The sequence below is a fragment of the Mus musculus genome, chromosome 10, assembly GCF_000001635.26.
Source record: "Mus musculus strain C57BL/6J chromosome 10, GRCm38.p6 C57BL/6J".
Classification (NCBI taxonomy): Eukaryota; Metazoa; Chordata; class Mammalia; order Rodentia; family Muridae; genus Mus; species Mus musculus.
In genome coordinates, this window is record NC_000076.6 from 83,085,422 (window position 1) to 83,100,000 (window position 14,579).

General features: G+C 49.8%; 1 protein-coding gene across 3 annotated transcripts in view; it reads left to right on the forward strand.

Moving 5' to 3' along the window:
* The window catches only part of Chst11 (carbohydrate sulfotransferase 11), a 211,465-nt gene that overhangs the window by 100,982 nt on the left and 95,904 nt on the right, over positions 1-14,579 (forward strand). For all 3 annotated transcript variants that reach the window (XM_006513909.4, NM_021439.2, XM_006513908.4), the window contains exon 2: positions 6,648-6,733. In XM_006513909.4, the coding sequence (XP_006513972.1) occupies positions 6,648-6,733 (86 nt within the window). The remainder of the gene's footprint in view (positions 1-6,647; positions 6,734-14,579) is intronic.

Sequence of the window (14,579 nt, forward strand, 5' to 3'; positions counted from 1 at the left end):
CTGAGGGTCTGTTCTAGATGGTCACTCTGAGGTGGCCAACTACTGTCCCCATAAGAACTTGGGCGGGAGTTCTAGACACAGCTCCTAGACAGTTTCTCATATAGCGGACCAGGGAACCGCGTTCTTCCTTGACGTCCAGTGCCTCCCCTTCCTGTGCTTCCCCTTCCGGTACCTTCTCTTCCCGTGCCTCCCACTCCCTCCCTTCTCCCTATCCTCTGCTGTGCTCTGAGTGGGTGAGTGGCATTCTCTGCTGGCCAGAAGATCAATTTCCGAGTTTTTGTGTCTTAGCCCATTCTGGCTTCCATAACAACCAACCACAGACTGTTTAGCATCTAAACAGAAATGTATTTCTTACAAGTTCAAGGTACTCACAAATTAGTCTGCAGAACATCTGCTACCTGTTTCATGGGGTTCTGTGTTTTCTGTGTCCTCCTGAGGTAAGATACCATTTTTATCCAGAGAGGAACCCCCATTCTAAAGGCTCTGTCCCCATGGCTGACACCTCCCAGACTTTCAGTATAGGAATCTCAGGGTGACACAAACATTCTTTCCGTTGTTCCTTCTACTCTCCCAGAGTGGCTCCATCACACCCAGTTCTGAAGTCTCAGTCTCTCTCTCTCTCTCTCTCTCTCTCTCTCTCTCTCTCTCTCTCTCTCTCTCTCTCCCCCTCTCTTTGCCATGCATATCCACCCCCTGTGCCTGCACGAAGCCATCTCACCACAGTCTCTGAGACGCCCTCCTTGTCCCCCATGAGCTTGACTTAAGGCTTTAACAGGTGGTTTCCTTAGGCAGGACCTTGTGCTTTTGGAGGTAGACACAGCCCCCCAACTTGGTCATATTCCTGCAGAGAGACCAGAACCCTCAGGACTGGGAGAGGCGGTTGTGGAAGCCGTTGGTTCTGATGAATCCATTCAGTGGCCACTTTTATCTGGCAGGTGAAGTTTTGAGCGAGCAAGTCTGTTCTTCCATGCTGGGTAACGGGGCCCCTGGGGAAGGCTTCCCAGTCAGTGAGCCTCCTGGTTCTTAGATGAGTGCTATTGCTTGTCTTCCTCATAATGCTAGGAATATTTACTGAATTCTCAGGTTTATACCCTTGGCCTTCAGCAGCTGAGAGTTCTATTCAGCCTGGTCCTGCAGGGTATCAGGAAGGACTCCTTGCCTTGTGAGCTTAAATACTAATGGACACCGGTAGGGAATTGCCTGGAAGAGTCAGGTTTCTCCCAGCCTATGCAGCCGGAAGAGAGAAGGGAATGGGCTTCATGCTTACGAGTCGGCTGAGGAGTCCACTGGACATACACCACTACATGTACTGGGGAACATGCCATCGTGTATTAACCTTTCTCAGTCATCTACTGTCCCCATAAGAACTCGGGCGGGAGTTCTAGCCACAGCTCCTAGACAGTTTCTCATATAGCAGACCAGGGAACTGCGTTCTTCCTTGACGTCCAGTGCCTCCCCTTCCGGTGTTTCCCCTTCCGGTACCTCCTCTTCCGGTGCCTCCCACTCCCTCCCTTCTCCCTATCCTCTACTTTTGCCTGTTTGTTTTAGGTCTCCCCAAACTCTCTCTCTCTCTCTCTCTCTCTCTCTCTCTCTCTCTCTCTCTCTGTGTGTGTGTGTGTGTGTGCGTGTGTGTGTGTGTGTGTGTGTGTGTGTGTGTGTGTACATGTATGCACTTGTGCAGGTGGCATGGAAGCCAGAGGGGATTCTCCAAAGCCCTCTTCATCCTTTGAGACAAGGTCTCTCATAGGCCTGGAGGTTACTCATTCGGTTAGATTGTCTGGCAGAGGATCCCCTCCCTGGATCCTCCTGTCCCCGCTTCTGAGCTGATTACAGGAGTGTAAGGACACGCCTGACATTTTCATGTAGATTCTGGATATCCAACTCAGGTTCTTAAACCCACTCTTACCTCCCTAGCGCTGTCTTAATTTAACTCTGTTGCCATCTTGAAGGAGAACTGCCCTGTGAGGATGAGTCTGTTATCAATCTCACTAACTTTTCTGCCTCATTCTGAACTACTAGTCAGTGGTTTGGCGTCACTCCCTCCTGAAGAATCGATGCTGTTGGTTAAACCCTCAGATAGTCTGGCCTCTTGTCTCACTTTAGCTCACACCACACATATGTACTAAGAACCCCCTGTGGACAAAGAGGGGCAGTGACATTGGATGTGAGACCTGGTGGCCCGTGCCAACTCTGTAGCCCCCTCTCCCCTCATGTAACAGGCCATTCTGTCCCTCCACTGGCCCACCTTTATTCTTTGAGAGTGACCAAAAGTGACCAGATGGCATCCAAGAGCCCCTCAGACTCTGAACAAATTGGATTTGAAGCACCAAAGATTCTTTGAGATAAGATGTAGGCTCCCAGTCAAGGGGCCCTGGGGACGTTTATACTATCGATGGCCTAGGTACGGATGTGGATTGATGGAGTCTGTTTACCATGCATGCTCACGGGAACTGCTTAAGAGGGCAGGGTCCATTTGGATATTTGCATAGGCTCTATCAGCCAGTCTATCAGTCCCTTGAAAATTAATTAGCTAACTAAGTGCGTGTGTGTGCATGTGTATGTTTGATTATGCGGGCATGTGAACATCAAAGGACAGATAGCAAGCGTCCTTCCTCTCCTTCCACAGTGCAGTGTCCCAAAGATCAGACTCACATCATCACTGGTACCCACCAAGCCGTCTTGCTGAGCCGGTTGCTCATTCTTAAATGCAAAAGTCTGAAATCTGAAAATTGCAACTGTGGATCATTTCGAGCCCTGGGATGCTCCTGGTTTTGTGTTCTCCACGCCTTCTGCACAGGGCAGGCTTGTTGTTCAACTTATAAATAGCACGCAAGCCCCTTTGGCTTTTGTGGCCTGGGGTGCCAAAGTCAGTTCACATGGCACCCCCATGAAGTCACAGGTAAAGGACCTGAAGCTGCAGGCCCCACACGGTCCAAGCTTCTTAAAGACCTTGTTTTAGAAAAATAAACCAATTAAATAATATTGCCTCCTGTAAAAGCAGGCTTTTAATGGGTTCCACGGTGTGGCAGATCCCGGTGAGCTTGTCTGCTGCCTGCTGCCGTGGGGAGACTTGAGCCTTGCACAGCGTGGGTGTAATTTCACATGGTTTATGGCCATGTTCGCCCCTCCAAGTGCTGCGATACCATTATACAGAAGGAGGACCTGCATGCCCTCAACACCTTACCTCCTTTTTGGTGGAAATGAAAAATGAAGTCATAAATTAAAGAAAAACACAAAGAACTTTTCCATCACCTTCCTGGGGCAGCCTCTGAGGGACAAAGAAGCAGTGTTTTCCTGGATAGCCTAATCAAGTTCTAAGGGCTTTTAGGTGTTGACTTTTGCTCAAAGATCCCTCCTCCCATGGGAAGACCTCTGGGCTTGCAGGATCTGTGCACAGCTTCTGTTGGAGTCCTGGGCTCCAGGGCAGGGGATCTCTACTCCAGCCTCAGGGACAAATCCTGCCTCCTGCCTATTTTTGTTAAGCCATCAAAGCAAGCCAACAAAGGAAGCATATTTCCTAATGCAGGAATGTCAGATTCCTGTCCATAAGCAAAGCTCGCTTGCTCACTAGCATGCCTCATGTCACTCTTCTTCTATTGTTCTTTGACCCAGTGGTGGCACTTAGCTAAACACTGCTTGTCCTTTCCAGAAAATGCTTGCTAGCCTTCTGTTTGGAAGGCAAGGAAAGGGGGTGGGACATGTGGCCTTTTTTCACTGGGATGGATGCTTTTCTTTCAGGGTCTCCACAAGGCTCAAAGGGAGGAGCCCGGGAGGGAGGCAGCTCACCTGTTGTTTATGCTAACTACTCTTTACTGTGTGTGTGTGTGTGTGTGTGTGTGTGTGTGTGTGTGTGGAGGGGGAGAGGTGTGTATGTGGAGGGGGAGTGGTGTGTGTGTGTGTGTGTGTGTGTGTGTGTGTAGGAGGAGGAGTAGGAGTAGGGTGTGTGTGTATGTGAATGTGTGTATGGGGAAGTGGTTTGTGTGTGAATGTGTGTGTGTGTGAATGTGTGTGTGTGTGTGTGTGAATGTATGTGTGTGTGTGTGTGTAGGCGGTTGGTTCCTGTGTGTGCCTATGTGCATGAATGTGTGTTTATATGTGAGTGTGTATGTGGAGGGGAGTGGTTTGTGTGTGTTTGTGTGCGCATGTGTGGAGGGGAGGAGAGTGCTTGGTATGTGTGTGTGTTTGCAAAAGCCAGAGATTGATATCATGTGACACCTTATTTTCTGAGACCAGTCCTCTCATTGAACCTAGAATTCTGCACTTCAGTTAGGTTAGTTGGCCAGTGAGCTCCAGGGGTCTCATCTCTACGTTCCCAGGGTGGGAGAAGTACTCACTAGTGGGCAGTTGCCACTGTATCTGGTTGGTTGGTTTAATGTGGGTTCTGGGGATCTGAACTCAGGCCTTCATGCTTCCTCAGGAATCTATTTGCCAAATGAACCATCTCCCAAGCCCCAGGCTCCTCACTCTGTCCTCAGGCTGACATATGAGTACCCCCCTCCCCCACTCCCCATTGCAGCCCCTTTCCTAGAGGCATCTTAGTCTTTTGACTGTATCTTGATTGGTGTGTGGTCAGTTCTCACTCAGCCCACTCCCTAGCTAGCTCAGGCAGAGAGGTGTTCCCATCTTTCTACCTACAGCCAGGCAACACCCATCATACATTGCTATGGGCATACCTAGAGTGGCTTCAGAAACTTCTGTTGCCAGGCACATTGTAAGCAGTCTGCATTGTAACTCAAGCTTCACAACCAGCCCAGAGAGATTCTCTTCCAACTCCCTTATACAGGTGAGGAAGCGGACGGAGAGGATGCGGGGTTTGCCTGAGGTCACACAACTGGTACCGGGTTAGAGCCATGATGAAACCCCAGGCTGTCTGGTCCAGGGAATAAGGGAATGTGCACTTGGTCCCCACTACACACCAGAGTGCTCCCTGGACTTCTGGGAGTCTCTGCTGTTCTTGCTCCATTAATCTTCATTACGATGATACTCTGTAACGATACTCTGTAACGAATGGTTTGGTGTTTGAACAAAGCCCTGTTCATGTGTTCTACCCGCTGCTCCTTCTCCCTCTCCTTTTCTCTTCTTCCCCCTTCTCATCTCCTCCCTCCCTCCCCCCTCCCTCCCTCCTTCTTCCTTCCCTCCCTCCTTCCTCCCTTTTTCCTCCCTCGCTCCCTCTCCTCTGTCCTCTCCTCTTCCTCTGTCTATAATTAGGTGTCCATGCATGGGCTTAGGGTGCTTGTAGGCAGGAAATATGAAAAAAGGGTTCATTTCTATGGACAAGGATTCTTGGCCCCCTCACCCCAGGGGAATGTAGAGTTCTAATCCTCATAGCAGTTGTAAGTGCCGGTTCTTTCCAGAAGCACAGAAGCACAGACCTTCATCCTTTCTGCCTCAAGTTGCTATTTTAATGAAAATGAACATTGTAAAAGACTTAGGAGAGACTGGGCTTTTGACCTACGGTGGAGGGGCCCTTGAAAATGATTTCCCCCATTCTTAGGAGCGCAGGTCTCAGGTGCCTGGAGGAGGTGGTGTTGCCCGAGGGTGGTACCTGCACGCTGCGTGACCCAGTCAGCACAGAACTGTGTGGGATCAGGATGGAGGTGGAAGTTTCTGCCTCAGCGAAACCTGCGCCATAGAAACGTCACAGAGCTGCTACAGCAGGATGCTCCCGGGCCCTTGGTGGCACTGGCATAACCACATACACAGTTCTCTAAAAGCAAAGTGTTTCCCATCCAGGATATCCCATGAGACAGTGTGAATAGCTGTGTTACTGGTTTGTAGTTGTTTGCTCCCATTTTTATCATCAGTGTAGAATGCATTTCTTCCTGTGAAGATGCCGTAATGGCTAGTAGTTGTCGTCAGCCTGATATACCCAAAGAGAGGGAGCCTCATTTGAGGGTTTGCCTCCATCAGGCTGGCCTCTATATATGTCTGTGGGACATTTGCTTGATTGCTAATTAATGGTGGATGGTGCCTGAGTGGCTGTCTTGGGTGGTATGAGAAAGCAGGGTGAGTGAACCGTGGGGAACAAAGACGGGCAGTGTCCCGTCGTGTGTCAGTATCTCTTCCTGCTCTGTCTTTCCCTTCACGATGAACTATAAGCTGTAAGGTGAAATAAACCCTTCCCTTTCCAAGTTCTGACCCTTGTCACAGCAACAGAAAGCAAACTGGGACTCATGCTCACAGTGGCAGTCTTCCGTGCCCTCTTCAGCAGCCTCGTCACAGGACCTCTGTGAACACCCATCTCGAATCTTGTCAGTGTATGTGACTGTGTCACCTCACAGTGAGGTTCTCAGACCACAGCCCTGTTGCCAGGTGATGTGAGACTAGGATCCCACACCCTGGCACAGCCACACGTGTTCCCTTGGGTACTCTGATGCCTTCTGAAAGTGGCTACATCCCAGTGAGCTCTAGATGCCTGTCCTGTTTTCCTGTGTGCGGCAGAAAGCATTTCTAGTGTGGTCTGTGCCGTGGGGCGTGGGGACAGAAAGGCGTGGTGCTGTTGTGGCCTGGACAGCAGTGGGCTCTTTGCTAGAAGCTGCTCCTTCCTCTTTGCATCCTGTTTCTTCCTCCCTCCCAGATGCCTTTGCCTCTGACAGACAGCAGGCCTTTATAGCTGTTTTCTGATGAGCTTCACTTTTTCTCCCCAGTCATGCGGAGGAACCCCTTCGGTGTGGACATCTGCTGCCGGAAGGGATCGAGAAGTCCCCTGCAGGAGCTCTACAATCCCATCCAGGTAGGACCCCGGTCCTCGTTGCTATCAGTGTATGTTCTGGGGATTTGACATGCCCTTTCCTGCCTTCATGTTCAGCATCCTTTACCGGAAACATTCCCAAACTCAAACCCTTGTGAGCAGCCTCACGGTACCACAAGTGGAAAATCCCGTGTCTGATATTATGCGATGGATCACAGTCAAAATGCAGGTGCACTGAAATACTGTACAAAGTTATCTCAGGACACTGTACATAAGATGCATATGCAATATAAACAAATCTCGTGTGACATCGTCCCAGGTCCTAGCAATGGGACTCTGAACTTCAAAAGTCTGCAAGCTTGTGCAACTCTCCACTGGTACCCCCAGAAAGGTGTGCACATGGATAAACTCCGAGTGCAGTGAGTGAGACCCAGTGATGACCTCGCTACAGAAGACCCCTGGTTGGGGCGTGGGTGTAAAGTAGCTGTTGCTGGTTTTTTTGACTGATTCGTTTAACAAGGTGGCGAGTGTGGCGGTTGGGGTGGGGAGTGGACTGTGCCTTCCATGGGAAGTGAGGAGCAGTCAGGAGGCCTGCTCACCATCGCAGTAACCTCAGGCCACTTGAGTTGGTGTGGAGACTCTTGAGCCCGTCCCTCTGTCGGAATGTCTGTTAGTGTCGCTCCTGATTGAGGGACCGAGCCAATGCCCACAGACCTTGGTAACTGCTGAGAAATGAGTGCGTGCTGAGGAGAGATGGCCTGCGCGTGATCTCAGGGCTTCACTTTGTGCTCCATCTCAATTATGTATTTCCATAGAACGTGGTGCCTGAGGGAGAAGATAATATGCTCGGATCTCAGCGAGGACAGATTCTTAGAGTGATTGCAAAGGCACAAACTTCAAAGCTTCTTGGCTCCACTTTCTCCCTCGAGCCTTCCACCTGTGCTCCCTTCTGGGGGAAAAATAGGACTAGAATCCGGGCACCCTTGGTGACCTAATGGTGTTCAGTGGCGCCCTGTTGATTCTCTGTCTTGAGGCTCTAGGTGAGGATTGCAAACTCAATGCCTCTTGAGGCTTCCTCTGCTGGCTTTTGCAGAGAGAGACTCAAGGGGGATTTGATATGGGTTCCTTTGCTGCCCCCGTGACCTGGCCATTGTGAGTAAGTTTCCTAGCCTGTCTACTCTGTCATCTTTATAAAAAGATCAAGCAGGCTTTGGCCACACATAGAATTTCTGATATGCTCTATTGAAACTCACCCAGGCTACTCCATCAGAACCATCCGCACTCCCTCTGGACATCCTGTATTGATGAACAGCACAAGATGCAAGATGCATAGGCAGAGCCACTTCTACTGTAGCTGACCCTCTGGGTAGAAAGCCCATGGACTGGGTCTTGCCTACCATATACATCCGGTGCCTAACACTGGGCCTGGTTGATGTCTGGGGTCCCCAAGTATCTGTGACATTTGAAAGAGCAAAAGTTCAGGGTTCAGGTTCCCTCTTCCCACGTCTCTAGCTGCGCAAACCGGAAGGTGCCTGCACTAGGTGCCCGTTTCCCAGCATGCCTCTGGAACTCTGGAGGATGACTGTGAACTGTCACTTTCCTCAATTTCAGAGTCAGACTTGGTGTCAAAGTCCAGTGACATCATTTCCTAGCTCTGTGACCTTGCACAGGCCACATAACCACGCTTTGACTGCCATCCCTCTTTTATGACATTCGGGGACTAATACCAACTGCTGTATTCAAGAGGCGGTGCAGTGACCTTCTGTGCTGGCTGCCTGCTATGGGGCTTGTGCTTTCCTGGTTTGTTCCCTCACTGACCCCCTGGCATGTCAGAGACTGGGCATAGAGGGCACTGAAGCTAATATAGCCACCTGCGATGGGTACTTGCTCTGTCCCAGGACTGGTGTGCACAGACGGCCTTGTCTGTTTTTTTTGGCAGACCAGTCAGAGGAAAGGTGACTATCCCATCTCCTGTCATCCCTCCTCACAGCGATAGTGAGTGTTGTGTTAGTGAAAGGCACATTCACTAACACAACCAGAGGAGGGCACTGGTAAGTGAGTCACTATCCTTTAAGGGCATCTTGGGCACACTGTCTGGCCTCTCCAGCCCATCAAGCAAACACTCTTCAGGAAGATCACCCCATTTCCTGTGGATGTAGTTTTCTGGGTCTAGTTTCCTTTACAAGTGGCAGTTGTGCCCCGTCCCCGCGCAGTCCTTAAGCAGGGTTTGTTTTTGAAGAAGCAGCCCTGGTTAGCGGTGGGCTGCGGAGTTTAAGATGGGGACATGCTGATGAGCTTAGACAGCATTGCCTTCCTGAGTCATCTCCAGGCTTAACGCTGGGCTGAGCTCCCCTGCACATTCTCATAGTTTCCTACCAGCTCAGCTGCCGAGCCTGGAACAGTGTAGTCACTGAGGCAAGTGGCAAACTCTCTGATCGCTCTAACCTGAACGGCTCCCAGAAATGGTGTTCGCAGCTTTTTTTTTTTTTTTTTTTTTTTTTTTTTTTTTTTTTTGCTGAGTGTCTCTTTGGTCTTAGTAACAGGATGGTAAAAATGAGACCATTTATTTTTTTATGACAAGAAATTCACCTAACAGCAAGAAGCACCTTCTGTTTTTGTTTTTGTTTTTTGAGACAGGGTTTCTCTGTATAGCTCAGGCTGTCCTGGAACTCACTTTGTAGACCAGGCTGGCCTCGAACTCAAAAATACACCTGCTTCTGCCTCCCAAGTGCTGGGATTAAAGGCGTGTGCCACCATGCTCGGCTCAAGAAGCGCCTTCTTAGTTATCTCGGATACATAGGCTAGGCCAGACACTTCCTGGGTCTTGGATTCAGCTCACTGAATATGTATGGTAAGCTCTGAGCTAGATGGTATTTCCCCTCTTATGGATAGAGAAGTGAAACTAATAATTGTATATGATTTATTTGAGCCCAGATCACTAGTAGGAAGCAGTGAGGATCCAACCACAGAAGGAACGGGGAAATTGCACGCAGTTACTAGTGACTGGTACTGGTGACTATTACCCTCGAAATCCTCTTGGCAGGAACCAACCCCCTCCTGCAAACAGATGTATATCCAACAAGGTTTTCCCTGGATAAAGAGTGAAATCAGCCCAGGGGCAGTTGCCTCTACTCTGACTTCAGCATCTGGGGCTTTCTTAGTGCACTGAAACCCCCAAACCATCCAAAGAACAATTGGTTAAGAAAAAAAAATCCTTCCCAGTCGATATTCTTAGCAAAATAGCCCTGTAATGTCTTATAATTTTCCTGGTTCTCTGCTGTCTCCCTGGCCCCAAAATAAAACATAATTGCTGATTGGATCAGCTGGCGCCGAGTCACCGAAAGTTCAGGAGTTGCCAACCACAGACTTGTGGGCCGAGCCATCTGCAGGCTGCCCCCGCTCAGTCAGTGCTGACCCACAGGGCAGAGAACTGCTCTCAGCTGGTTGAGAGGGTGTAATTGTCCCTGAATGCCATCGAGGGTGAGACAGCTTGTCCTCCTGCCTCCCCACCTCCCGGCCTCTCATGGCTTCCCTGAAATCTTCACAGTATCATTCATGCGGTTTGGCCTGCCCTGCCATGTCTTTCTTTAGCATGTGTGCCTGCCCTGTTATTAGAGCATTCTAAGGGGGCAGGGTGCGTGGCTCAGTGCTGGCCACGAACTTGCAAGCAGCATAGCTAGGTCTGAACGGGGCTTCCTGGAGTCCCTGGGTCCAGATGTTTAGGGATCTAGAAGTGTTCTGGGTGATGTGTTGCTGAATATGGCTGAAACTCTGCGGTCCTGCTCCCTCAGTTACGGGGCAGTCTCTTGGTGTGCTGAAGTGAACTTTCTCCTCCAGGGATGCACTGGATTAAGGATGGAGTGAAGAAGAAAGGGAGGAAGGAGAAAGACAGTTGGTGTTTACTGAACATGGAATACATATCTGTGACTATTCTAGACCTTTTCTAAACAAGGGTCATTGCTCTTGCTTTTGTTGGGTTGGAGATGGAACCCAAGGCCCCTTGAACACTGAGCAGCCATTTTTCCTACCAGTGACGCATGCTCCAACCCCTCACTGAGCCTTTACAAGTCCCCCTTCCAGATGAAGGTCTCTTGATAACCTCACTTTTTTAGAAGGTAGCTAAGTTTTTAAGAGGCTGCACAGTGCGCCAAGATCACGTACTACTAAATGACAGGACTGGGTCTTTCTTACCCTGCTAGCCTGTAGGAAGAGGGAGCCTTGACACGGCTCCTCCAGGTAGAAAAAAAAGCTTCCAGAAGACTCTCCTTCCCCTAATATGTCAAAGGCGAGGCATGGGCCCAGCCTGGGCATGGGGCCATGGACCCAGATAGCAGAGCTGAGGCCATGGAGTGGTGTGGAACCCACAGTAGATGTGCTATAAGCATTTTCAGCTGGCAGTTTCCTTTCTTCAGAGTCTGGTGTCCGGCCAAGGCAGGAGAGGACTTTATGTCCTGGCTTGGAGCTAGGTTAAGCAGAAGTCACCTCTAAGAACTCTGCTGTTGGATGGTGGTTCTCGCTCCTTAGAGGTGTCCATCCAGCTGAAAATATTACACTGATAGATGCTACCGTGGTGGAGGGCTGGAAGGAGTCTGTGGTTACGTTCCTCACCCAGACCTGGGTGGCGTTTTCTGCAGTGCTCAGCACATTTTGCTGGTCCTATGGGTTCTTAAAGAATAAACAGAAAAAAAGGTCCCAGAAGAGAGAGAGCAGGAAAGGTGAGAGAAGATGTAGTGTTAGCACCCCTCCCCCCAAGTCCTGTGCACAGTGGGGACTCTTAAGAGGAAGAGGCCTTTGAAGACACATAAGATGCTAGGAGAGACTAGCATTGCAGAGGACAAGAGCAAACAGCAGGTGCTGGAGCCTGGTTGGAAGGGACAGGAAAAGCCTTTAGTCCCAGGGAGATTGGGTCATAGTGTTCATCTTGAGAGAGAGGAAGTGGAGGTAGGTGGGCATCGGGGTCGCAGGGAGACCCTCAATTCATGAAGCAGGTGTACCTCTGACTCAGCTGCTTGTTGAGTGGAAGGGCTTCTCTACAGCTGGAGCCCCCCAACATTTGGCCTCAGCACCACTGTCTGTAAAGTGAAGGCATTGTGTTAAACCAGTGGCTCTCAGTTTTGACCACGCATGAGATGTGAAGAACTGCCTGGAGCCTAGGTCTTTCCCCAGCGGGGGCTGACTTTATCCAGTCTAGGACTTTGCCAGCATGTCCGAGGTTATTGTTCTGGGCTTCCGAGTTCAGCAGCACAGGGCTGAAGGGTCCTCTAGGGCCTTCAGTTACAGACACTTTTGAGTCTAAAGAATAGGCCATCTTGTGTTCTTGTTTTAACAATACACTCAGGCTTGAAGTCTTTCCATATGGAGGCAAATGTTGTCCTAAGGATAAGAGGGTCCCTGCTTTCTGCAGCTACCCACAGAAACTGTGCCCCAGATAACACATTGGGACAAGTTCCCCCTTGAAAGGAATACCCCAGCCTGTCCTTTAGTAAGCGAAGGGGAAGGACCAGACATCAGATGAGGTTTCCAGAGATCAGTTGCATCTTCCAAATAATCAGGAAGGGGGAGGCTGTCTGCTTCAGCAGTTTGCTGTTTGCAGAGAATGTTGGGGGTGGTACCTGCCTAGGAAGGCCAGAAAGGGCAGCCATTGTTCAGCCCTAACTCTGCTGCATTAATCTCTTCATTAGCAGCCACCTGGTAAATGATGAGCCTGTCTCATTATCTTGCTTTGACCCAACAGCTGTCCACCAGCCAAAGAGGGATTGATTTAGTTGTAGACTGGCTCCTTCTGCAGGGCTATTACCGATAGTTGGCCCAGCAGAATGGCAGCTGGCTAGCAAAGACGAAATATTACATTAACCTGTCCCTACCTATAGCAGTCTCTTGAGTGCTACATTATTCATGGCAAATGACATTAGGCCAGCGAGGATCTCTACAAAGCCAGGGACAGTGGGCTGTCTTTTTTTTTTTTTTTTTTTTTTTGCCATGGTTAGCAGCTCTATTATATTCAAGCAAAAAGCTACCCGGTCACATATCCAATCAAGCTAGGACAGGTGGAGACCTGGAGGGAGATGCAATTCAGGTCATAGGAGAAGATTGGATGCTTGAAAGAACTGAGGGATGCTAACCCAGGTATATGACCTGCGGCCATTACCGGACCTCCTCCACAAACCTGGGCTTCCTCATCTGTAGAGAATTAGAGGAAAATGCCTGTCATGCAGGTTTCTGCAAGTCAAAGACCTCACATTCCAAAGGCTCATTCAGTTAAAGGCTTGCCTCACAAGTAGGAGGGTCTGAGTTCACTCTCCCCCCCCCCCCAACTCGGTAGAAGGTGGAGCACAGCAGCGCACACCTGCACTCAGAACTCAGGGTGCACAGACGGGCATCTCTGGGGCTTCCTGCCTCTGAGGACACTCAAATCAGGACAGAGTTAGGAGTCACTCACTAAGCGCACAGTCTGTTTTGATTTATGTCGCATCTCAGGCTTTTTTTCGAGCTAGAGACACCCATTTCCAAGACCACGAATGCCTCTGTCTCCGTGAACAGTCTATGTACAAACACGTCCACTGCACACAGGTCCTAGACAGTGAGCAGACACAGAGGCGTAGTTTGAAAAGCTCCTGTAGGTGTGTCTGCCACAAGCCCCCTCTGTGATCACCTTGGGAATGGGGGAGTTAACGAAGCCCCTCCCTCTTGAGGTGGTGCGTGCTACCTGTGAGTTGGTGGCTAACTCTTGCTGCCTCTGTAGGCCATTGTTCTGTTTCAGACACAGAAGATTCAGGAACGCCCCCTTCTTTGACACGATCTATGGAAATATGGCGAGGAAGTGATTGGAACTACTGGGATTTTTCTGTGGCTCTCTGTGCGAACAGAACCTGACATATTTCCAGTAGGAGAAGCAGCGTTGGGATGGCGGAGTGACCTCAGCCATTGCCAAACGGTAACACAGCTGGACAAGCTGCCATTTACCAAGAGTTATTTCCTGAATTACCCTCAATTAGGAGAGGCCTCTTCATCATTTGATTTTTCTGTAAATTGCACAACGCGGGCAGCTTCTGGGCCAATTGGAATTTGACCTCAGATGGAGGCCAAGTGTACCAGAGCCTGGCTTCTTGTCAAGCTCTGTGGGTGCTGCTCTGTATGTGTGTGTGGCGGGGAATGAGGGAATGAGGGGAGGGGTCTCGTCCTCCCTGGACGCACCCTGGGCACTGGAGGTCTCAGGCAAGCGGCTACATGTTTCTCAACACTGGAGAGTTTGCTTATAAAATAGGAATGAAAAAAAACATGCAAAGGTTTTAGCTTTTTCAGACTTACGTTTGAAAACATACAGAGTTCTGGGCACCTGGCAGGCAGGCCAGGCTTGTTTGCGTGATGTGCTATTGCTGCTGCTGCTGCTGCTGCTGCTGCTGCTGCTGCTGCTGCTGCTGCTCCTGCTGCTGCTGCTGCTGCTCCTGCTGCTCATTCAGAAGCGCCCTCCATTGGGAAACACTTCCTGCTTTTCTTCCTCTGGAGATTTTTCTGTTAGCCTAGAGCTACAAAGCAAACAGGTGAAATACATTTTAATCAGATGTTTTATCCAGCCCAAGGCTCTCAAAATATCATTTCTACCTGTCATTGGTAAAAAAACAAACAAACAAACAAAAAACCAAAGGGAGTCTGTGTTCTGATTTCCTTACGCTGTCTGGAATCAATTTTGTGTACTGGACCATGTGGCCATTGAAGTGACATCACTGTCATTGCTTACTGGTGTGTCCCTGGGTCATTTGCACTGGCTTCTTGAGGTAAAGAGCCCTCTAGAGGAAAGGGACTGTGTCTTGTGTGTCTGGAACCTAGCTGGCTTCCTAGCTAGGCATTGGCAGGGACTCTTCAGTGTGCATTGAATTAGGTACCTTTC